We start from the raw sequence: 26,578 nt of genomic DNA, 5'->3' as shown, positions 1-26,578 counted from the left end.
GGATTGACAGGCGGAGAGTTCACTCGAGTATAAGCCGAGGGGGGCGTTTTCAGCACGAAAAATTGTGCTGAAAAACTCTGCTTATACTCGAGTATATACGGTAGGCTGGATAACCCCTTTAAGGATCATCACAGTGAGGAGAAAAGGTAGAGGGTATCTCCAACCTGCCCCATAGAAGCCTATAGGACATATAGGACTAGCCAAGTATTGTGTCCTGAGGACCGCCATTGATCCAATATTTTTTATTCTGTGGATACGGGATAATAAGGGGAAACACTTATTCTGGGGTCTACGGACGAAATGAAACAAGGCCCCTCTAATATCTATTCACAGTCGTCTTTATAACTCAATAAAAATATATAATAGTTCTCTAAACATAAGAACATAAAAAGCGATTCCTGGTAAGTTTCCTATATGAAATTCATCTTATATGAGAAGAGACCTCCAGGCGTCTATTGCACCCACAGGACGGATAGACTGCTCCATCAGTAGCCCAGAGACATTACTGCCAGTGTCTGTATACAGATCCTTCCGTTTTCCCATGATCCTCTGGGTTCAGTAATGTCAATGGAATGAACAGTATCCTATGTATCGAGCTTATTCTACATCCTTTCTATATACAGGAAAGGAGGATGAGGATATAAAAAGTCTTCAGAAAGCTGCTATAAAAATAGAAACTGGAGACCGCAGCCGTTCATGTAAACCGTATACACAGCTCCTAGTATTCATTTCATTCAGTTATATTGTGGGACTTCACACAGTAGTGTCATACAGGATTAATGCCTGTAAAGGGGGTATGGAGATAAATGCATAGCCGTGGATCAGACCACCATACCGCACTGTGCGGGCAGCGGGGTGGACTTGTGGCCCACAGCGCGTCTGTATTCCAAGAGGTAGTAAGCGTAAGATGGTCTCACAGTCACTGCTCAGAGGGATTATCGTGTTCTTGGAACGTATCCTCGATCACCTGCCACAGACAGTTCTCCAGGGGGAAGTCATTGTCCACCAAATTCACCAAGTAGTAGTTATCATGAATGTACTGGATGATCATGCGGGACGGAGACTCCTCTTCATACAGTTTAGCCCACTGCTCGATCCATAGGGCAAAAGCTTCATCCTACAGGATGACGACCATAGAAAAATCACTGTGTACATACATTACTGATCCTGAGTTATATCCTGTATTATACTCCAGAGCTGTACTCACTATTCTGCTGGTGAGGTCACTGTGTATATACATTACATTATTTATCCTGTACAGATCCTGAGTTATATCCTGTATTATACTCCAGAGCTGTACTCACTATTCTGCTGGTGAGGTCACTGTGTACATACATTACATTACTTATCCTGTACAGATCCTGAGTTATATCCTGTATTATACTTCAGAGCTGCACTCACTATTCTGCTGGTGAGGTCACTGTGTACATACATTACATTACTTATCCTTTACTGATCCTGAGTTATATCATGTATTATACTTCAGAGCTGCACTCACTATTCTGCTGGTGAGGTCACTGTGTACATACATTACATTACTTATCCTTTACTGATCCTGAGTTATATCATGTATTATACTCCAGAGCTGTACTCACTATTCTGCTGGTGAGGTCACTGTGTACATACATTACATTACTTATCCTGTACTGATCCTGAGTTATATCCTGTATTATACTCCAGAGCTGTACTCACTATTCTGCTGGTGAGGTCACTGTGTACATACATTACATTACTTATCCTGTACTGATCCTGAGTTATATCCTGTATTATACTCCAGAGCTGTACTCACTATTCTGCTGGTGAGGTCACTGTGTACATACATTACATTACTTATCCTGTACAGATCCTGAGTTATATCCTGTATTATACCCCAGAGCTGTACTCACTATTCTGCTGGTGAGATCACTGTGTACATACATTACTTATCCTGTACTGATCCTGAGTTATATTCTGTATTATACTCCAGAGCTGTACTCACTATTCTGCTGGTGAGGTCACTGTGTACATACATTACATTACTTATCCTGTACTGATCCTGAGTTATATCCTGTATTATACTTCAGAGCTGCACTCACTATTCTGCTGGTGAGGTCACTGTGTACATACATTACATTACTTATCCTGTACAGATCCTGAGTTATATCCTGTATTATACCCCAGAGCTGCCCTCACTATTCTGCTGGTGAGGTCACTGTGTACATACATTACATTACTTATCCTGTACTGATCCTGAGTTATATCCTGTATTATACTCCAGAGCTGTACTCACTATTCTGCTGGTGAGGTCACTGTGTACATACATTACATTACTTATCCTGTACTGATCCTGAGTTATATCCTGTATTATACTTCAGAGCTGCACTCACTATTCTGCTGGTACTATGTTACTATGTTGCTGGAAACAGTCAGAAAGCTTGTACACAGTCTGGTGTAAAGAGGAAACTTCCCAGAATGCAAATCTGCACAGACTGACCCGGCAGACCCCTTTTGTTAATACAGCAGCACCCGTCTTACCTTCCAGTACATGAAGCTGACTGGATCCACCACTGTTGGTTGTATGATCTCACGCCCAGGAAATATGCCCCAGGTCACAGCATTTGGCTGCAGGTCGGTGGAGTTTGTGATGTTTTTACCCTGCAGCGACATAAAAACAAGTTACCCTCCACCATTCCGTATTGATACCGTTATTGAGGGATCGCAGATAAAGCCGCACCTGTACGTTCACTATATGGTAGTTGACACGTGGCTCGTATCTCTTCAGCACTTTGATGAGCGCCGTCACCATCTCGCTGGATGTAAAGAACTCCAAGTATGCCTGAGAGGATAAAGGAAAATATACGTCACTGAATATCCACTCATCACCCTATAACAGTGTTTCCCAACCAGGGTGCCTCCAGCAGTTGCAAATCTACAACTCCCAGCATGCCCGGACAGCTGGGAGTTTGAGTTGGGAAACACTGCCCTATAGCATGGCCTAAACACACTCAAGCTGCACTCTAAGTACTGATGTCAACATTTAGCTCAGAGGTCGGTATTTCTGAGCCAATAGGGTCACAGAGCCCCTTCATTCCCGTGACCATTGGGGTCCACCCACAGACACCCAACAATGAACCCATGATTGTTATAAATACCCCACCAGTCTACAAGATGTATGTGGAACTGCAGCTCAGACCCATTTACTTACCAGAACTAACCCATGGACAGGTGTGAAACTTTATATGATAGAAGCTCCTTTGATATTGTTAAATCGGTACTCCGCCTTAAGACATCTTATCCCCTATCTAAATGATAGGGGAAAAGATGTCTGATAGCAGGCGTCCCCCGCGATCTCAGTGTTGCACCCGGCTTTCAGTTAGAGCGGGCCCCACTCGTGATGTCATGACCACGCCCCCTCAATGTAAGTCTATGGGAGGGGGCGTGACGGCAGTCACGCCCCCTCCCATTGACTTGCATTGAGGGGGTATGGCCGTGACATCACGAGCGGGTGTGACCGTGACGTCATGAGCCACCGACCCAGAGCGCCGAATGTCTGGGGTGCCGCAGCTGAGATCATGGGTGTCCCCAGCGGCGGGACCCCCGTGATCAGACATCTTATCCCCTATCCTTTGGATAGGGGATAAGATGTCTAGGGGCGGAGTACCCCTTTAACCAATCCTAAATCTAGGCCACAATATTAGACAGCTGGGACTGTTTGGAGGGGCCATAAAACTCAAAACCAGGCTCCGCACCATCATCTTGTAGTGACTGTGCCTGGTAGTACATGTGACTCATCTGACCAAAATGCACTAAGCTGCAATACCAATAATAGCCACTACAAAATGTATGGCACTGTGCACAATAAGCACCCCTGTTTAATGACCCTTCACAGTAGAGCCCTACGCGGGACTGTTTTCTTTATCGCGCTGACGCCCGAACCTGCTGAATTTCCGACCATTACCGCTCGCTCCCGCAAGGCTTGTGTTCCACTCCTGCCCGCTCCTGCAAACATTTTTTCTTGGACGCTTCATTGGGGGACCCAGACCATGGGTGTATGCTGTTGTCCACTAGGAGGCTGACACTAGGCAAAAAAAAAAAAAAGTTGGCCCCTCCCAGCAGGATATACCCGCCTCCTGGCTCTGAGCTAATCAGTTTTAGCTTAGTGTCAGCAGGAGGCAGACACAGGTCTGATGTTTTCCAGACCTGGTCTTATTTCTTTAGTTTTTTTTTCCTAGTTTCAGTCTATAGTTAGCCTTTCTCTCCCTTTTTTGTTTTTTCTAACATGGGCCAAAGGGTCATGGCGCTGCCTGATCCCCCACCTGCAAGCTAGGGGCACGGTGCATTGCTGAATGGGCTGTAAACTCCTCCTCGCCAACAACCAGGGCGAGTATGCTCCCTGTGGGTGAGTATGCAAAAAACCCTGTGGGTGAGTATACCTTCCCCCCCCCTCCCTGGACCTCTTCTCCTGTGTCCCTAATAAGGCGTCCAAGAAAAGGAGATTTTTTTTTTGTACGCACCGTAAAATCTTTCTCATACCCTTCATAGGGGGACACTGCACCCACCCATTTACGGTTACCTGGTCAGGTTGGTTGTTGCCAGTTATTACTTTTGATGTTTTCTCCTTTTGTGGTTTGGCTTCTCCCACTGCTTGTGACATATCCTGCTGGGAGGAGCCGACTTTTTTTTGCCTATTGTCAGCGCCTCCTAGTGGACAGTAGCATAATACCCATGGTCTCTGTGTCCCCCAATTAAGGCTACGAGAAAGAGATTTTACGGTGAGTTCAAAAATTCTCCTTGTCCCAGCTTTTAGAGTTAGCCCACCCTATTTCATTACATCGGCCCCTTGGGCCATTACAGAGGTTTGTGGAACCCGCGGTATGTTCTGTGACAGCCCAAACCAGCCGCTCCCACAAGTTTTATTTCGGGTGGGTCGTGCAGGATCCCAATCCCATTGCAGTCCTTTACTTCACAGCTCCTTACCTTCTGAAAGACATAGCCTCGGCTCGGCCCCCAGCCCACTATGGGGTCTGTGGAGGGCTTCCCATTCACGTTAGGCTGGGAGTTTATGGTCAGGATTCCTCTTTTATTAACCTTTTCCAATTGGTCCTTTAACAAATTGGTTTCTTGAGCGAGAGGGTCGTCATTCCAAGGGAGACAAGTCACCTGCAGAGGATACAACGTAGTCTTAGATGCCTTCACCACCAAAAGACATAGAAGAATGAGGGGGGGGATGGGGGTTGTGTAACCGATCATTAGACTCACCTTTTGGCCGTTCTGGTTAGCGCTCCCCGTTATGTAACAGGTAAACACCTCATAGACGCTCTCCTCGCTGCTCAGTTCCTCCCCCCACATCTTCAGTAACTGGTCCCGAGGGGACTTGCTCTTCAAGTAGAAGAGGTAATAATCCTTCAGCTCGCCGAAGGCCGGGGAGGACGAGTTTCCCCTGTAAAAAAAAATGACATAAACCTCTGTTTACCTCCTGTGACGATGAAGGAAGAGACATTTTCTCCTAAAGTTAAGATACGAACCAACGTCCATTGGGGAAGTCGTCCCACTCCTGGGTCCTGTGAATGTAACTCTTAGGTCGCGAGGCCCAGAAGATCGGACGGACGTCTTCTTCTCGCCTCTTGGGATGAGCACTCACTGCCCAGGGCAGGGGGCGTCTGAGAAACCAAACAATATTCTCCCGTTATTCCATAAAAGAAAAAAGCTGTATGTTCACGTCAATTAGAAAATTAAGGTAAATGTTGTGAGGACCACCATAGCCCTAAAAAACGAGGGTCCGAATTGTCAGTAGATTGGATACAGTAGAATATACCAAGATGAAAATGGAGTATGGAGTAGCCATAATACAAATATTGTTATTCAGAAATAAAAATAATAAAGCCATTTTATTCCAAAAACAGCACCACATCTGTCCTCAGGTTGTGTGTGGTATTACAACCTACTACTAACACTACTACTCCTACTACTGACACTACAACAACTACTGACACTACTACTACAACTACTACTGACACTACTACTGACACTACTACAACTACTGACACTACTACTAACACTACTACTACAAACACTACTACTACAACTACTGACACTACTACTACTACTACAACTACTACTACTGACACTACTACAACTACTACTACAACTACTACTACTGACACTACTACAACTACTACTACTGACACTACTACTACTGACACTACTACAACTACTACTACTGACACTACTACTAACACCACTACAACTACTGACACTACTACTAACACCACTACAACCACTGACACTACTACTAACACTACTACTTCAAACACTACTACTACTACTACTACTACAACTACTGACACTACTACAACTACTACTACTGACACTACTACAACTACTACTGCTGACACTACTACAACTACTACTACTGACACTACTACTAACACTACTACAACTACTGACACTACTACTGACACTACTACTACTACTACTACTACAAACACTACTACTACTACAACTACTGACACTTCAACTACTACTACTGACACTACTACAACTACTACTACTGACACTACTACAACTACTACAACTACTACTAACACTACTACAACTACTGACACTACTACAACTACTACAACTGACACTACTACAACTACTACTACTGACACTACTACAACTACTACTACTGACACTACTACAACTACTACTACAACTACTACTACTGACACTACTACAACTACTACTACTGACACTACTACTAACACTACTACAACTACTGACACTACTACTAACACCACTACAACTACTGACACTACTGCTAACACCACTACAACTACTGACACTACTACTGACACTACTACTAACACTACTACTACAAACACTACTACTACTACTACTACAACTACTGACACTACTACAACTACTACTACTGACACTACTACAACTACTACTACTGACACTACTACTAACACTACTACAACTACTGACACTACTACTGACACTACTACTACTACAAACACTACTACTACTACTACAACTACTGACACTTCTACAACTACTACTACTGACACTACTACAACTACTACTACTGACACTACTACAACTACTACTAACACTACTACAACTACTGACACTACTACAACTACTACAACTGACACTACTGACACTACTACAACTACTACTACAACTACTACTACTGACACTACTACTGACACTACTACAACTACTGACACTACTACTGACACTACTACAACTACTGACACTACTACAACTACTGACACTACTACAACTACTACTACCGACACTACTACAACTACTACTACTGACACTACTACAACTACTACTACTGACACTACTACTAACATTACTACAACTACTGACACTACTACTAACACTACTACAAACACTACTACTACAACTACTGACACTACTACAACTACTACTACTGACACTACTACTACTGACACTACTACTACTGACACTACTACTACTGACACTACTACTACTGACACTACTACTACTGACACTACTACTACTGACACTACTACTACTGACACTACTACTACTGACACTACTACTACTGACACTACTACTACTGACACTACTACTACTGACACTACTACTGACACTACTACTACTGACACTACTACTACTGACACTACTACTACTGACACTACTACTACTGACACTACTACTACTGACACTACTACTACTGACACTACTACTACTGACACTACTACTACTGACACTTTTTTTTACTCGAGTGAAGTGTTGTTGATATATATATATTGGCAACTCGTATTAAGACAAGGCAGGGAGAACTCTTAAGAAATATTATCCACACTTTGTTGGCATTTAGTAATTTATAAACTCATAATTCGAGACACAAAAATGGGATCCCCACCAATCAGCACATCCTGCGGATGTAAATACAGAAAGCTCAGAGAAATCCTCTCACAGTTTTTAGAAAAGTTCTGAAATATGAAAATATGCCCTATAATAGCATCCGGAGAGCAAGTGATATAGGGGGCTCTGCTCTAGACCTTACTATGTTACCCAAAGCAAATGGCCACAGTAATGAGCCGACCCCATGCGGTGTCCATGCAATACACTATTCCTCTAGCAGTGGCCGCCCTGATACTATTGTTTCCCAACCGGGGTGCCTCCAGCTGTTGCAAAACTACAACTCCCAGCACTTCCTTGTGTACGAAATACCACTGCGGTTCCCAAACAGGGTGCCTCCAGCTGTTGCAAAACTACAACTCCCAGCACTTCCTTGTGTACAAAATACCACTGCGGTTCCCAAACAGGGTGCCTCCAGCTGTTGCAAAACTACAACTCCCAGCACTTCCTTGTGTAGGAAATACCATTGCGGTTCCCAAACAGGGTGCCTCCAGCTGTTGCAAAACTACAACTCCCAGCACTTCCTTGTGTACGAAATACCACTGCGGTTCCCAAACAGGGTGCCTCCAGCTGTTGAAAAACTACAACTCCCAGCACTTCCTTGTGTACGAAATACCACTGCGGTTCCCAAACAGGGTGCCTCCAGCTGTTGAAAAACTACAACTCCCAGCACCTTCTTGTGTACTGAATACCACTGCGGTTCCCAAACAGGGTGCCTCCAGCTGTTGAAAAACTACAACTCCCAGCACTTCCTTGTGTACGAAATACCACTGCGGTTCCCAAACAGGGTGCCTCCAGCTGTTGAAAAACTACAACTCCCAGCACCTTCTTGTGTACTGAATACCCCTGTGGTTCCCAAACAGGGCGCCTCCAGCTGTTGCAAAACTACAACTCCCAGCACTTTCTTGTGTACGAAATACCCCTGTGGTTCCCAAACAGGGTGCCTCCAGCTGTTGCAAAACTACAACTCCCAGCACCTTCTTGTGTACTGAATACCCCTGTGGTTCCCAAACAGGGTGCCTCCAGCTGTTGCAAAACTACAACTCCCAGCACTTTCTTGTGTACGAAATACCCCTGTGGTTCCCAAACAGGGTACCTCCAGCTGTTGCAAAACTACAACTCCCAGCACTTCCTTGTGTACGAAATACCACTGTGGTTCCCAAACAGGGTGCCTCCAGCTGTTGCAAAACTACAACTCCCAGCATGCCCGAACAGCCGAAGGCTGTTCGGACATGCTGGTAGTTGTAGTTTTGCAACAGCTGGAGGCACCCTGGTTGGGAAACAATGAACTAAGTAAAGCAGGAGGCGGCAAACCCCCAAAACTCCCTCCAGATCCACATTGCCTAACCCTCACCTGGGGTCCTCCTGCCATAAGCCCAGCCGTCTGAGCACCTCGATGGTGGCCACTTCCCGGTTGAGAGTATAGAAGTGTAACCCGTGCACCAGGCCACTGTCCAGCAGCTCCCGGCACATGGAGACAACAAGGTCGATACCGTAATTCCTGATGGCGGCGTCATTGTCTTTGATGGGCTCAATGACATCCTTGATTTCTTGCGGTACCTCAAGTTTGGAGAGTTTAACCAGCTGCCGTAAGGAACCATAACCCTGAGGAAGGAGGAGAAGAGACGTTACATTTTCCCGTTACGTTCCCCCCCCTCTCCTTTTAAAATCCGTACCTCCTATTTTACCCCATCTACAGACCCATAGGAGGCTTGTTTTTATGGGACCAATTGTACTTCGCAATGACATCTTTTCATTTTACCGTAAAATACACGGCGAAGCAAAAAAAAATTTAAAAAACTTGAAGGGGATTTATTTTTACACAGCGCATTCTATGGTTACACTGACATATTTATGTTTATTGTGAGGGTTAAATACGATTAAAACAATCGTGGTTACATAGTTTTCTATTATTGTACTATTTTTAAAAACAGTCAAACTTTTTTTTAACAAAGTAGAATAAAAAAAAAAAATAATAATAATAACAAAAAAAAAAAAAAAGTCCTCTTCTGACCCCGATAACTATTTCTTCGTACAGTACACGTGGCTCATTATTTTGCGCCGTGATCTGTAAGTTTTTTTTTTTTTTTTTTTTTTTTTTTTACCATTTTGCTTTTTATTTAAGTAGATCTGTAGTGCTCTGAACTTTACCCCCTATCCGAAGGATAGGGGATAAGTTTTAGATCGCGGGGGGGTCCGAGCGCTGGGCCCCCCCCCCGTGATCTCCTGTACGGGGCTGCGACAATGTACAGGAAAAGGGGCGTTCCGTCCCCGCATGACACGGCAGCCGGCACGCCCCTCCATGAATCCCATAGAGATACATGGAGCGGCATGGCAGCTGCCACGTCACGCGGGGACGGAACGCCCCTTTTCCTGTACATTGTCGCAGCCCCGTACAGGAGATCACGGGGGGGGGGGGGGGCCCAGCGATCGGACCCCCCCCCGTGATCTAAAACTTATCCCCTATCCTTCGGATAGGGGGTAAAGTTCAGAGCACTACAGATCTCCTTTAATTGTTTTCTGACATATGTGACCAAAAATCAGCAATTTTGGATAATTTTTTTTTTTTTTACGTTTACACCGTTTACCGAGCGGGATAATAAACATATTTTAATAGATCGAACACTTAGCGATACCAAATATGTATTATTTTTTCATATATATTTTTATTGGGGGATATATATATATATATATATATATATATATATATATATATATATATATATATATATATTAGGGATGTAAGAAAAAAATCGATTCTCGCGATAATCGCGATTTTTCATTTGCCGATACAGAATCGATTCAAAATATTTTTGAATCGATTCTTTTAGGGATGTGAAATTTTTATCTGCGGACGCCCGTATCTTACCTGCCAACGAGCCCCCGGAGCTCCGGTACAGGTGTTCGGTCCCCGGGCTGTATTCTTACTTCCTGTTAGTCCGGCACGTCACATGGAGCTTCAGCCTATCACTGGCCGCAGCGATGTCCCGCCTCCGCTGGTGATAGGCTGAAGCTCCATGTGACGTGCCGGACTAACAGGAAGTAAGAAGAATACAGCCCGGGGACCGAACACCTGTACCGGACTGTACCGGAGCTCCGGGGGCTCGTTGGCAGGTAAGATAAAGTGCGTTTTATTTTATTTTGCAGCCCGGACGGGATAACATGAGAAAAGTGCGCACCGGAGTACTAGATCGCCGCTGTCAAAGCTGACAGCGGCGTCTATTGGGATCTATGAATGCTCCCAGGTGGGCGATATATCGCGATGTATCGTCACCTAGACGGTATCGCGATATATCGGGATATATCGAATCGCCACACTGGTATCGCGATTCGAATCGAATCGCCAAATTCTTGGCGATTCACACCCCTAATATATATATATATATATATATATATATATACACACACACACACACACATACATACACACGCATACACTTTTTTTTTATTCTAATATTTATTTTACTCTTTTTAATTCCGCACAGGGGACTATCAGGGACAATCATTCGATTGCTTTGTTCAGTACTATGTAATATTGTGGTACTGATCAGTACTATCGATGATCTTTTTGTACAGCCTGGCTCTCTGTGCTGTACAGGAAGATCGGCTATCCTGCATGACGGAGGAAGCAATTTGGGCTCATTGGACCCCTGTGATTGCACCATGGGGGTCCGATGAGCCCACCCGAACCTTCATTTTAACTATAGATGCTGTGATCAGCATTGATCACAGCATCTATAGGGACAATGGGGCGACATCAATGTGATCACAGATGTCCAACATTACTGGTTAGTCCCCGGCTGATGCTAGCAGCCGGAACTCATCTGCTTTGTGGCGTGTGCAGCTCCTGCGCTTGCTTCATCGCCGCGCCGTAAATGTACGGCGCAGTGTGCATAGTTACTCGATGCAGTGCCGTACGGAGTATGTCCTTAAAGGGGTACTCCGCTGCTCAGCGTTTGGAACCAACTCTTCCAAATGCTGGAGGCGGCAGCTTGTGATGTCATAACCCCGCCCCCTCATGATGTCATGTTCCGCCCCCTCAATGCAAGTCTATGGGAGGGGGCGTGGCAGCCGCCACGCCCCCTCCCATAGACTTGCATTGAGGGTGCGGGGCGTGACAAATGCTGAGCAACAGAGTACCCCTTTAAGGGTTTAGTACAGAGAGATACACCCACCTGGATTGGAAATATTCCCGGCAGGATTGGACACGTGATGCCGATGGCTCTGCAATCTTTCAGGAACTGAAGGAAGGTCTCCGACCGGAAGAAAAGCTGAGTAATTATAAAGTCGGCTCCGGCATCCACCTTCTCCTTCAGGTGTTGGAGATCCTCCTCATAGCTCTTAGCATCGGGGTGCCCTTTAGGATAACCTGTACAGATAAAGGAGTCCTTAATGTTACTCACACCGCTAGTCATGATCTCCGTCCATGATAAGACCCCAGAGGTGAAGAATTACCAGCAACGCAGATGTCAAAGTAGTCGTCAAATTCATTGCGGATATGCTTCACTAAATCCACAGCGTAATTAAAGCCTCCTGCTTCTTCCTCCCACTCCTCACCAACGGGATCTACAATATAACAGAAAACAGCAGTATTATAGTAGTTATATTCTTGTATATAGGGGTCAGTATTATAGTAGATATATTCTTGTATATAGGAGGCAGTATTATAGTAGTTATATTCTTGTATATAGGAGAAGTATTATAGTAGTTATATTCTTGTATATAGGAGCAGTATTATAGTAGTTATATTCTTGTATATAGGAGCAGTATTATAGTAGTTATATTCTTGTATATAGGAGCAATATTATAGTAGTTATATTCCTGTATATAGGAGCAGTATTATAGTAGTTATATTCTTGTATATAGGAGGCAGTATTATAGTAGTTATATTCTTGTATATAGGAGCAGTATTATTCTAGTTATATTCTTGTATATAGGAGCAGTATTATTCTAGTTATATTCTTGTATATAGGAGCAGTATTATAGTAGTTATATTCTTGTATATAGGAGCAGTATTATAGTAGTTATATTCTTGTATATAGGAGCAGTATTATAGTAGTTATATTCTTGTATATAGGAGCAGTATTATAGTAGTTATATTCCTGTATATAGGAGCAGTATTATAGTAGTTATATTCCTGTATATAGGAGGCAGTATTATAGTAGTTATATTCTTGTATATAGGAGCAGTATTATAGTAGTTATATTCTTGTATATAGGAGCAGTATTATAGTAGTTATATTCTTGTATATAGGAGCAGTATTATAGTAGTTATATTCTTGTATATAGGAGCAGTATTATAGTAGTTATATTCTTGTATATAGGAGCAGTATTATAGTAGTTATATTCTTGTATATAGGAGCAGTATTATAGTAGTTATATTCTTGTATATAGGAGCAGTATTATAGTAGGTATATTCTTGTATATAGGAGCAGTATTATAGTAGTTATATTCTTGTATATAGGAGCAGTATTATAGTAGTTATATTCTTGTATATAGGGGGCAGTATTATAGTAGGTATATTCTTGTATATAGGAACAGTATTATAGTAGTTATATTCTTGTATATAGGAGGCAGTATTATAGTAGTTATATTCTTGTGTATAGGAGCAGTATTATAGTAGTTATATTCTTGTATATAGGAGCAGTATTATAGTAGTTATATTCTTGTATATAGGAGTATTATAGTAGTTATATTCTTGTATATAGGAGCAGTATTATAGTAGTTATATTCTTGTATATAGGAGCAGTATTATAGTAGTTATATTCTTGTATATAGGAGCAGTATTATAGTAGTTATATTCTTGTATAGAGGAGACAGTATTATAGTAGTTATATTCTTGTATATAGGAGCAGTATTATAGTAGTTATATTCTTGTATATAGGAGCAGTATTATAGTAGTTATATTCTTGTATATAGGAGGCAATTTTTATTGTGAAAACAAACAAAATTACAATTAACATAAATTCTTACAATGCAAAACAAAAATAACAAGCATTGTACACACAATGACTACTCAACTAGAGTATATACAGAGTAATATTAAACTTAGAAAGTCCACATTTGCTGGAAAAGAAAAAACACAAAAAAATTTAATAAAATAACATGACATCATCCGTGTTAAACCAAAGAGACATTCCTCCATAATTTCCCATTATTTTGGTTCCTCCGTATCTCTAATGACTTTACCCACTGGAGCTCGGACATGATCTGGCTTACTGCTGTGTTGTGGTGGAATGGCTCGTTGTGTATGGACACTCTAGTTCTCATGTGCCAATGGTAATATTTAATGATTGTTATAATTATGTACATTGTCCCCCTGTCTACAGTCCTGTTACTGGATGGTACAGCATATACGATGTCAGGATACGTCAGGTTCTGCAGTAATGGGATGTTCAGCTTACTGGACACTTCTTCCCATATCCTCCTCCCGCCCCTGCAGTCAGATATGAAATGCTCCATCGTCTCCTCCTGCTGACAACCCAGAGGACAGTTCCTATCAGAAACGCTTAGATATTTCAGGTTACCCCTGACAAAGAGCCTCCCATGGAGCGACAGCCAAGCTATGTCAAAGAATTTTGCGGGGAGTCGTTTCCCATTGAGGAACTTTAGACTTTCCTGTAAAGTGCTGGTCACACAATCCCTCAAGGCAAGCGGAGAACAGAAGAAAGCCCTACAAACCCTTACGTATAGATCCTTCCTTGGCTTACTCTCTATATAGGACTTCTCAATGCGCCATCTCTTCAGACATCTGAGCCCGTATTCCAGGTACGGGGGGGAGGTAGTCACGCGTCCATCTCCCCCTCTTGAGACTGCCACCTCGCACCCAAGACTCTGCAAAAGGCAATATCCAGTCCCTGATACTATTCGCCCACAGGGAGCTGTTGTTTGAGTCCATGCAACCAAAATTAACTTTTAGAAACATGGAGTCAAAGAACACCCTTGGATTCAGCATATCCAACCCACCCTCTCTCCTCTGTAGGTAGGTGACCCCTCTTTTTATCAGGTTCAACCTGTTCCCCCAGAACATTTGGAAGAACAGGCTAAAGAGCCGAGCAGAGAAAGATTCTGGCAAAGGAAAAACAACAGAGACATACAAAAAGACGGGGACCAGGTAAGTCTTCAACATTTTAACCCTTTCTCTATAGGTCAGCCTCCAGTTCTTCCATCGCTGAACCTTTGCATTTCCGGCTTCCAACTTCTCTTCCCAATTTAGTTTGGCGTTATCGTCCCTCCCGAATTTGACCCCTAGGATTTTAATATAGGAGGAGGCTCTCACAAATTGGGGCAGATCAAAATCTGGATCAGTATCTGATACCCAGAGAGCTTGACTCTTCTCAAGGTTGACCAGAGACCCTGAGGCCTCCGAGTAACTTCTGATGGCCGCAGACAACATCTCCACCTCACGAGGCTCAGACATCACTACAGTCACATCATCCGCATAGGCAACAACACTCAGGGGCAGGCAGTGGGGGACCGGCACCCCCTGAAAACCACACTCCTGCAGTGACCTCAGAAACGGGTCTAAGGCGAATACATACAGCAGTGGACTCAGTGGGCAACCTTGTCTCACCCCCGCCTCAACCCTGAAGGTGTCACCCTGCCAACCATTGATCAGAGGAAAGCTCTCGGCCTCACAATACAAAGGCTTCAGCCAATCGATGAATTGTCCCGGAATACCGTACTTTGACAAAGTGGCCCATAGATACTCATGATCTACTCTGTCAAAGGCTTTAGCCTGGTCAAGACTGACAACATATCTCCCACACCTCAGGGCTTTACATCTCTCAAACATCTCCCTTATGGAGATCACTGCCCCAGAGATGTTCCGCCCTTTTACTGTGCCATACTGACAGCCTGCCAACAGTGCCGGGGACAGACAAACTAACCTAGAAAACAGGATCTTTGCCAAAATCTTCCTGTCGACATTCAAGAGGGCAATCGGCCTCCAGTTCTTGATGTCACTCGGCTCTTTACCTTTAGACAGCAGAATCAGCGAGGACACTCTCATGGATGGAGGCATCAGGTGACTTTCTAGACAATTTGTATAAACATCCACGAGGATTGGGGCCAAGAGGTCTCTGAATGTCTTATAGAATTCTGCTGTTATCCCATCTGGACCTGGTGCCTTCTTCAGATGTAACTTATCAATGGCCTCTTTGACCTCTGCCACCGTCAATTCTGCTGTCAAAGGAGAAAAGTCCAAATCATTAGTATCAGGGAGCGGAGTTGTCTCCAAGAATTGGGTCATCTTGCCTCTATCCAAAACCTTCCTCTGAAACAAGTCAGCATAGTACGATCTCACCACCCCCAGGATACCCTCCCGAGATTCCTGCAAAACACCCTGGGAGTCAGTGAGACCGGTGACAGATTTATTTGCCACCCGCTCCCGGCAATTCTCAAAGGGATCAGGAGACCCTAAGGACCCATAATCCCGTTCAAGAACCAGGGAGGTATACCTGCTGTACTGATACTGCCTTATCTCAGATTTCAGCCGGTCTATCCTTTGTTGGTCCCCACCCGCCGAATACAGTGACTCCAATTCTTTCCGCAGCTTGAGATACTGGCCATACTTACTCTTCCCCTTTATAACTGACAGTCTCTTTAAGAGGGTTCTGATCTCATCCTTGACATCCTCCCACCAGGCGGCCATATCATCATAGAAGTCCACCCGCTCTAGCTGACCCTGTATAAGAGAGTGAACCTGTCTCTGTACAGAAGGATCCTCTAATAGGCTGGAATTCAGTCTCCACAACCCTCTACCTGTCTCAGGACCCTGTGTGACACCCAAACAGAAATATAAGGCCAGATGGTCAGAATAAGGGACGATCTTCTCATCTTTCTCACCAATCGTCTCTGTAGGACTAACCAGAGCCAAATCTATCCTACTGCTTCTTCCACCACAAAAATAGGTAAACTTTGCCTTCCGACCACCCTGCACAAACACATCTGACAACCCGGCCTGTAGAATGATTTGGTTTAAGACCTTGGAGTCTCGTGTTAGAGGTCTATTAGAGGATCTGTCACTAGTTGTTCTGGAGGCATTAAAATCTCCAGCCAAGATGACGGGGACAGACGTGAAGAGATATGGCTTCACTTCATTATAAAGGTTAACCCTTTCAGTCACTGTCTGTGAACCATAGATATTAATGAGTCGGAGCCTTCTACCCCGAATAGTAACTTCTAGCATTAGGCACCTTCCCATCAATACCTCTGTCAGCCTATGTATAGTTACATCATTGGTGGTAAAGAGGATAGAGACCCCGGCACTTGGTTCCACAGCCAGTGACCAAAAGGATGGACCAGACCGCCATTCACGCTCTGCTTCACGTAACAGTCCTTGAGTATTTAAACGTGTCTCCTGTAAGAAGAAGATGTCAGCATCAATAGACTTTAGATAGTCATATACAGCGTGTCTGGTCCTCCTCACTCTGACACTGTTCACATTACTGGAGAACACTTTAAGGGTAAAGTCGGCCATCATAACAAAGGAAAGCAGAAGAAGCAGAGATGTCACCCCCATCATCACAGATCTGAGTCCGAGCCCTCCTGCTGACCACCTGTTTCCATGTCCGATTCGGACAGACGTTTATCCCGTGGGGGTCTCCTTTTTGTGGGGGGATCACCCTCTTTGGTCTTCATTAAATTCATCTACCACTCGCTTCAACTCCCTCTCCATCTCTTCCTCAGCGTCTGACTCTGACAACACACTGTACCTATTTGTGATGGTCATTACACCTGACCCGGGGTCTACTTTCTTTTTGGAGGGCTTTTGGACAGTGGTCCATCCCTCCTCAGGCTTACGGCTGGTTTTGTCTTTTTTCCGTCTCTTCTGCGGATTTATTGATGCTGGGGCAGAAGAAGACATGGCCACAACCTGCTCAGTGACCTCCCTGTTCCCCTCAGTGGCTCCTGGCTGGGACTGGTTGGGCACTGTGTCACCAATATTGTCACCCATATTGTCACCCCTAGTGTCACCTACAGTGTCACCCATATTGTCACCCCTAGTGTTATGCTGAGGCTCGGGCTGTGTCACTGCTGACCCTGACACCAATGTCTCCTCCTCCAAGTCCTCTGCCCCCTCCAGCAGGTCCTCATCAGGGAAGTCCTTACAGACGTTATGCCTGGCGTCAGGACAGTCCCTGTGGGAGTGACCGGTCTTACCACAGAGGTTGCAGCGGATGTTCTGGCAGGTGGCGCTGACATGGCCGATCTCCCCACATAAATTACACTTCACCAGGGTGCACACACTCGCGATATGACCGATCTTCCCACACTTGAAACATTTTCTGGGCTGACCTGCATAGAAGCAAACCCCTTTCTCCCGACCAATGAAGAAAGAATTGGGCAGATGTTGGGTTATGTTGTTTATCTGCCGTAACTTCACCAGGACCTTCCACCCTCCCGTCCATATGCCGTCCTCATCCCTGGTCTTAGTCAGGTCTGACATTAGGTCACAGTGTCTCTTTAACCACACAACAATATCCTGGGGGGGGACAGACTCGTTCCAGAATATAATGGTGACATTCGCTGTGTCCGGTCTGGAGATGGGGACAAAGCTGAATTTATTCCAGCCATCAGCATCTCTCACCCGGGTGACATGGGCCCAGAAGCGGTCCAGGTCAGACATGAGTTTGAAGCTGACGTCATATCCCTGCCTGTCAGGAAGGTTTATCACTGCCAGGATGTTAGATGGCAGGAAGCCCATTTGGTGGCACAGAAGTTCACGGACCACAAACCTCCTGTCAGGCAGCTCCTCCTTGGCCCCTCTATGTCTGAACCTGACCACGTTCCTCCTCTTGAAAGCCTGACCCGTATAGTTTACATTGGACATGAATGGTGACCCACGACTCCAGGCATTACCAGAGGAGGCGCCACTACTTCTACCCTCCTGCTGTACTTGGGGGCGCTGTGGTGGCTGCTGACCAGCTGTACTATGGGGGTCTGACACTTGTGTGACTAAAGGGGGGAAGTGTTGTGCATCAGACTGTACAGCCCCCTCCCCACCATCAACCTCTATACTCTGGGGGTCACAAGCCTCTGAAGGCTGAACTAATGGTGGACCTGACCCCAGATCCCACACAGACTGTGAAGCGCCCCCCTCTGCAGACACATTATCAGTAATATCACATACATTCATATCATTGCAGTCACTGGCAGAATGATCTTGCACTACAGAGCCCAGCAAGCCCTGCAGAGCCATGTCCTGTGAACTTTCTGCTGCACTGCTGCCTTCAGGTAAGAGTCCACAGTCCTGCTGCTCTCTACTGCCCCCAGGGGCTTGTGGTGACTGCACTACTGTTACAGAGTTACCTTCAGGTATGTGTCCATAGTCCTGCTTCACCGTGCTGACTGCTGGGACTTGTGGTACCTCTGGAGGAGTCTCTGCAGGTCTCTGATGTTGCTGGACGCTTGCTTCTGCTTGTCTGTACAAATTTCCTTTTTCAAAAGGGAAGCTGGCTGGTCTGAGGAGTGGTCTTGCACAGGACTGCTGGATGTCCTCTTGTCTTGTACAGGACTGCTGGGTGTCCCCTGGTGAGGCTGAAGACTTAGGTGCAGCAGTAGATGACTTTGTTGCTGGTCTTTCCTTATATCCCTCAAATCGCTGCTGGTTTCTGAAGGTCTCAGCGACTGGTCCCATCCGCTCCAATACGTCCTCCATGTCCTGCACAGTGTCAGCGAGCTGCACAGCGAGGGAGCTCAGCTTCTTATCATGTACAGCCTGGTTATTGGGGTTTGCTGCCTTTAGCTTGTAAATACATTCAATTTGTTTCTGCAGCTGTAACTTTGTCTTTTTTAAAGTCTCAAGTCTCTTTACCAGAGCTGGGATCTGCTCGGCCAGACATAGTTCAGGTGCCCGCTGAGTATTGGGGGGCCGCGCTGGTGGGGTACTCACAGGACTCTGCTTCTGAGGTGGCATCTGTCTCGGTGTTGCTGTGGTCACTGCTGCGGGGTCACAATCTCCAGACTGGGGACCGGGCCCCTGGTTCTTCCCAGTGACCGCACTTGTGGCCCCCTGAAGCCTTCCTGCTGTACTCCCTCTGGTCTCATCTGGCGTGCTTGTAACTTTTGCGCTGCTCCCGCTCCCGTATCGTGTGCGGTCAGAACGTATCAGGACAGGCTGCTGCAGATTCTCCTGCATGGTCTGCTTCTCCAGGGATGTTCTCCTCTGTCTGACTGCAGGAGGGGTGGATTGCACCTGCAGCCATTACCTTACTTGATGATTCCTTCTTTAGTTCCACAGCTTTCTTCTCATCTGTGCTTCTTGCTGCACCAGAACTGACAACATTCTGAACATTTCTCACATCCATAGAAACTTTAGGATTTTCATCCATGGTTTGTGGTGTCTGGGGATTAATTCCCAGAATAGGCCGAGAAGCCTGGGCCTTGCTTGGGGAGCTTCCCCACCCAGGGTGGCCCCGCCCCGGGCTTTCTCCAGACATCAGGAGAGCTACACACACACAACCTCTCAGCTAGGAGGCAGTATTATAGTAGTTATATTCTTGTATATAGGAGTCAGTATTATAGTAGTTATATTCTTGTATATAGAAGCAGTATTATAGTAGTTATATTCTTGTATATAGGAGCAGTATTATAGTAGTTATATTCTTGTATATAGGAGCAGTATTATAGTAGTTATATTGTTGTATATAGGAGCAGTATTATAGTAGATATATTCTTGTATATAGGAGCAGTATTATAGTAGTTATATTCTTGTATATAGAGGCAGTATTATATTAGTTATATTCTTGTATATAGGAGCAGTATTATAGTAGTTATATTCTTGTATATAGGAGCAGTATTATAGTAGTTAGATTCTTGTATATAGGGGCAGTATTATATTAGTTATATTCTTGTATATAGGAGCAGTATTATAGTAGTTATATTCTTGTATATAGGAGCAGTATTATAGTAGTTATATTCCTGTATATAGGAGGCAGTATTATAGTAGTTATATTCTTGTATATAGGAGCAGTATTATAGTAGTTATATTCTTGTATATAGGAGGCAGTATTATAGTAGTTATATTCTTGTATATAGAGGCAGTATTATAGCAGTTATATTCTTGTATATAGAGGCAGTATTATAGTAGTTATATTCTTGTATAGGAGAAGTATTATAGAAGTTATATTCTTGTATGTAGGAGCAGTATTATAGTAGTTATATTCTTGTATATAGAAGGCAGTATTATAGTAGTTATATTCTTGTATATAGGAGCAGTATTATAGTAGTTATATTCCTGTATATAGGAGGCAGTATTATAGTAGTTATATTCTTGTATATAGGGGCAGTATTGTAGTAGTTATATTCTTGTATATAGGGGCAGTATTATAGTAGTTATATTCTTGTATATAGGTGGCAGTATTATAGTAGTTATATTCTTGTACATAGGTGGCAGTATTATAGTAGTTATATTCTTGTATATAGGAGCAGTATTATAGTAGTTATATTCTTGTATATAGGAGCAGTATTATAGTAGTTATATTCTTGTATATAGGAACAGTATTATAGTAGTTATATTCTTGTATATAGGAACAGTATTATAGTAGTTATATTCTTGTATATAGGAGGCAGTATTGTAGTAGTTATATTCTTGTATATAGGAGCAGTATTATAGTAGTTATATTCTTGTATATAGGAGCAGTATTATAGTAGTTATATTCTTGTATATAGGAGCAGTATTATAGTAGTTATATTCTTGTATATAGGAGCAGTATTATAGTAGTTATATTCTTGTATATAGGAGCAGTATTATAGTAGTTATATTCTTGTATATAGGAGCAGTATTATAGTAGTTATATTCTTGTATATAGGAGCAGTATTATAGTAGTTATATTCTTGTATATAGGAGCAGTATTATAGTAGTTATATTCTTGTATATAGGAGCAGTATTATAGTAGTTATATTCTTGTACATAGGAAGTAGCCCTATAACATACCCCCGCGAAGAGCCATTATATTTTTCAGCCCGTTGCGTTTTGCCTTCTGGAGGTGTCTCGTAATCTCCTCCCTGGTTTGGTCACAACACGTCATGTGCAGGACAGTTTCCAGCCCACAGAAATTCACAGCTGTACTGGCAATGACCATTGAGGAGGTGTCTTTTTCCGAGCCGGGGTCTCCTGCGGGGTGCCAGGTCACATCGATGAAGAGAGGGCCCCCAGAACCCATCCGATCAAACCTGCAATGTGACATAACCTAGTAAAATTTATCCTGTATTACATCATGTCTGGAACCTGGGCCATAATAGAACACAAAGGGCCCCTCCCCCCCCGGCAGTCCGGTGCCCATTCGCAGACCTGGAGAGGAGGTTGACGGCACCGCTGGCCGTTCGTGGTGGGAAGAACTCCAGTGAGAACCACTTGTCTCCGGCCTCAATGCGCCGACGCATTTTATCCCGAAGCCGCTCGTGCCGCTCCATGTCGTGCACTGGGGTGGAACATCGGGAGCTCTCCTTGGAAGTGTCCGTGCTGCTACAGCTGGCACTGCCGCCATCTATGCTGTTTGCTTTCACCATGGTCACCTATAGAGAACTGACCTAAAAAAGAAGCCACAAAATAATTCTATTTAGTCATTTCTTAATTTATCGTTTTTTTTATTAAAAAAAAGCTTGTTGATAAGCAATATGGATGCCAAGTCACGGTATGTGCTATGCTACCTCCATTCTGGAGCCTGGGAAAGCTGGGTCACCATGTCATACTCCACCATCTTGCTGGTCCCATGACTTGCACAATCTTCATCACCAGTCTGCAAACTGTGGCCCTCCAGCTGTTGCAAAACTACAACTCCCAGCACTTCCTTGTGTACAAAATACCATTATGGTTCCCAAACAGGGTGCCTCCAGCTGCTGCAAAACTACAACTCCCAGCACTTCCTTGTGTCCTAAATACCATTATGGTTCCCAAATAGAGTGCCTCCAGCTGTTGCAAAACAACAACTCCCAGCACTTCCTTGTGTACGAAATACCATTATGGTTCCCAAATAGAGTGCCTCCAGCTGTTGCAAAACAACAACTCCCAGAACTTCCTTGTGTACGAAATACCATTATGGTTCCCAAACAGGGTGCCTCCAGCTGTTGCAAAACTACAACTCCCAGCACTTCCTTGTGTACGAAATACCATTATGGTTCCCAAACAGTTTTCCTCCAGCTGTTGCAAAACTACAACTCCCAGCACTTCCTTGTGTACGAAATACCATTATGGTTCCCAAACAGGGTGCCTCCAGCTGTTGCAAAACTACAACTCCCAGCATGCCCGGACAGCCGAAGCTGGAGGGCCGCAGTTTGGATACCACTGCTCTACACGATGATGTATTGATCTTCCCATGCAGGGGAAAGGACAATTTTCCCCAATCTCTCAATTATCTCCCAGAACCTGTAACACTGGACTTTAGCCGCTGTGTCATCACGAGGTCGGGGTCCCTCGGTTCACACTTTCCCTGGAAGTCTCATCGGAAGAGTCTCACGACCGCTATCTGTAGATAGAAGGCACCGCTGCCTGCTGTGATTATACCGGATAATCTATGACACAAGGTCAGGTGACGTGTCCCCTTTAATCCTTTATTGTCCCTTAAAGAGGAACTCAACCTACACATCAGACATAGCCAGGATGCCACACGTGGCCGCTACGCCTGGCTCCAAAAAATTTAACAGATTTGTAAATTACTTCTATTAAAAAAAAAAAAAAAAAATCTTAATCCTTTCAGTACTTATGAGCTGCTGAAGTTGAGTTGTTCTTTTCTGTCTAAGTGCTCTCTGATGACACCTGTCTCGGGAACTGTCCAGAGTAGAAGAAAATCCCCATAACAAACCTCTTCTACTCTGTGCAGTTCCCAAGACAAGCAGGATGTCAGCAGAGAGCACTGTTGTCAGACAGAAGAAGAACAACTCAACTTCAGCGGCTGATAATTATTGGAAGGATTAAGATTTTTTAATAGAAGTCATTTACAAATCTGTTTAACTTTATGGAGCCAGTTGATATAAAGAAAAAAGTTTTTTTTTCCTGGAAAATACCCCTTTAAGGATAGGAGCAGGGCCGGACTGGCCTACCGGGAAAATTCCTGTTAGGCTGCGCTGCCCCTGATTGGCTACCGAATGCGGTCCCTTAAAAAGCAGCATTGCCGTCGCCTCACACTAGGACACTAGTATGAGGACCTTGTATGTAATGGCCGCAGAGTGGCGGAGCCGAGAGCAATAGGCTACCAGCCCCCCCCATTCACCGACCCCGGGGGCCGACCCATGGGCGGCGCGATGACGTCATTACGCCGTCTACGCTATGACGAGGCGCTACTGCACCAGACAGAACGGCTCTGCGTGGGTGCGGTGGAATGCCGGGGCCCCGCGTGGGAAATCGAGGGGGCCTAGCAGTCGGACCCCAATCGATCTGACACTTATCCCCTAACTTTAGGATAGGGGATCAGTTTTTGGCTGTCCGGGCATGCTGGAAGTTGTAGTTTTGCAACAGCTGGAGGCACCCTGGTTGGAAAATACTGGCATAAGAAAAGGGAAAAAAAATGGCTTGCTCATGTGTACAATAAAAGTAACCTTCGCCTTATAATAGAACAGGCCCCATACCCTCGGTATCACAATTGCGGGTCCCAAAATGGAGTGGGGTCTATTTAAAGCGCTCCGGTGACATCTGATCTTCCTGCCCTGACGTCTCAGATGTTTAAAATGTGGGAAAGTGGCCCCCGGGGACTTCTAGGAACATCTCTGATCAGGTATTTAGCAGAGGTGAAAGAGGGGGAAGGGTTAATCAAACACTTATGTAACATCTGCTCCTATAGTATCTGGGCCACAGGTGCCCTAAGTGTAATGCAAAGCTGCACAAGGACAAAGAGGGCCGGAAGAGCAAAGGACAATCCCTAATATCACGTACAGGAAGGATCCTGCATAAGGGTACGTTCACACACGCAGATTTTCTGCTGATCTTCCTAACAATTGACTTCAAAAGGGTAGGGGAAATCAGCAGCAGAAAATCTGCAACAACAAAAAAAAGCAGCAAAGTATGCTGCTTATCCCCCCACCCCTTTATAGGTAGAAGCACCTATTAGGTAGGTAGGGAATTAGGGAGAAGCTCCCAGTAGGTAGGGAATCACTCACATTTGGTAAAAACTCCTCGTAGGTAGGTTGGTAGGGAATCCCCCATATTAGGTAGAAGCACCCAGTAGGTAGGTAGGAAATCCCCCCCTATTAGGCAGAAGCTTCCAGTAGGTAGGAAATCACTCACATTTGGTAAAAACTCCTCGTAGTTAGGTTGGTAGGGAATCCCCATAGTAGGTAGAAGCCCCCAGTAGGTAGGTAGGAAATCCCCCTAATAGGTAGAAGTTTCTAGTAGGTAGGTTGGTAGGGAATCCCCCATATTAGGCAGAAGCACCCAGTAGGTAGGTAGGTAGGAAATCCCTATATTAGGCAGAAGCTCCCAGTAGGTAGGGAATCACTCACATTTGGTAGAAGCTTCTAGTAGGTAGGTTGGTAGGGAATCCCAATATTAGGTAGAAACCCCCATGAAGTAGGTAGGAAATCCCCCTATTAGGTAGAAGTCACTAGCAGGTAGGTAGGGAATCCCCTTATTAGTCCGAACCCCACAGAAGATCAATCGTCAATAATCCAAAAACTATCGGGTAAAGAAACTGTCGGCGGGGGGTGGGGCTAAATACAAATCTCTGCACTTAAAGGGGTACTCCGCTGGAAAACATTTTTTTGTTTTTAAATCAACTGGTGCCAGAAAGCTGAACAAATTTGTAAATTACTTCTATTTAAAAATCTTACTCCTTCCACTACTTACGGCTGCTATATGCTTCAAAGGAAGTTCTTTTCTTTTATCATTTCCTTTCTGTCTGACCACAGTGCTCTCTGCTGACACCTCTGTCCGTTTTAGGAACTGTCCATAGTAAGAGCAAATCCCCGTAGCAGACCTCTCCTTCTCTGGACAGTTCCTAAAACGAACAGAGGTGTCAGCAGAGAGCACTGTGGTCAGACAGAAAGGAAATTCAAAAAGAAAAGAACTTCCTTTGAAGCATATAGCAGCCGATAAGTACTGGAAGGATTAAGATTTTAAAATAGAAGTAATTTAAAAATCTGTTTAACTTTTTGGCACCAGTTGATTTAAAGAAAAAAAAAAAAGTTTTCCAGTGGAGTACGCTTTTAAATATGAGACATTTCCTTTAATTTCTCGATATTGTCAAGACCTCTGCTTGCAGTCAGTGAAAAAAAAAAAATAAAAAAATGTTTTCCACAGAAATACCCCTTTAAGACCACCTGCAAGAGAACTGCATTGAAGTCATCAATACTATATAAAACAGTGGTCTTCAAACTGTGGCCCACCAGATGTTGCAAAACTACAATTCCCAGCATGCCCGGACAGCCGTTGGCTGTCCGGGCATGCTGGGAGTTGTAGTTTTGCAACATCTGGAGGGCCACAGTTTGAAGACTGCTGATATAAAACAATAACCTAGAGTGATAATATGAAGCTACAGGGTTGGTACCTGGTAGTACTACAAGTCTCAGAGCTGCAGGATGGCAATAACTGGGAGTTAGCGAGAAGCTACGTTCCACTATGAGATCTGCGCCGTTTTATAATCACGAGTAATACAGGCGGCTGCTCACGCCAGATCACTGGGAAAACTAGGTGAAAAGTCAGCAGGTTCTGTGCCAAGTCAGGTGTGGTTATAATAATACATCCTCACAGCCAGAACATGTGCTGCCCGGACAGCGCC

The 26,578-nt window shown here is 44.4% G+C and overlaps 1 protein-coding gene across 2 annotated transcripts in view; it reads right to left on the bottom strand.

Annotated features, from left to right (window-relative positions):
* Positions 1 to 322: 322 nt before the first annotated feature.
* MTHFR (methylenetetrahydrofolate reductase) overlaps positions 323 to 26,578 on the bottom strand; it is a 31,314-nt gene continuing 5,058 nt past the window's right edge. For both annotated transcript variants that reach the window (XM_056542215.1, XM_056542216.1), the window contains exons 2-12: positions 22,162 to 22,400; positions 21,805 to 22,043; positions 12,322 to 12,432; positions 12,042 to 12,235; positions 9,221 to 9,471; positions 5,505 to 5,639; positions 5,239 to 5,419; positions 4,957 to 5,139; positions 2,714 to 2,815; positions 2,515 to 2,634; positions 323 to 1,117 (exon numbers count right to left, since the gene is read on the bottom strand). In XM_056542215.1, coding sequence (XP_056398190.1) covers positions 920 to 1,117; positions 2,515 to 2,634; positions 2,714 to 2,815; positions 4,957 to 5,139; positions 5,239 to 5,419; positions 5,505 to 5,639; positions 9,221 to 9,471; positions 12,042 to 12,235; positions 12,322 to 12,432; positions 21,805 to 22,043; positions 22,162 to 22,379 — 1,932 coding nt within the window. In that variant the 5' untranslated portion in view covers positions 22,380 to 22,400 and the 3' untranslated portion in view covers positions 323 to 919. The remainder of the gene's footprint in view (positions 1,118 to 2,514; positions 2,635 to 2,713; positions 2,816 to 4,956; positions 5,140 to 5,238; positions 5,420 to 5,504; positions 5,640 to 9,220; positions 9,472 to 12,041; positions 12,236 to 12,321; positions 12,433 to 21,804; positions 22,044 to 22,161; positions 22,401 to 26,578) is intronic.

Source organism: Hyla sarda, chromosome 10 (assembly GCF_029499605.1).
Source record: "Hyla sarda isolate aHylSar1 chromosome 10, aHylSar1.hap1, whole genome shotgun sequence".
NCBI classification, from domain to species: Eukaryota; Metazoa; Chordata; class Amphibia; order Anura; family Hylidae; genus Hyla; species Hyla sarda.
The sequence above is the reverse complement of the archived record's forward strand: the minus strand, read 5'-3'. Positions and strand labels throughout refer to the sequence as shown.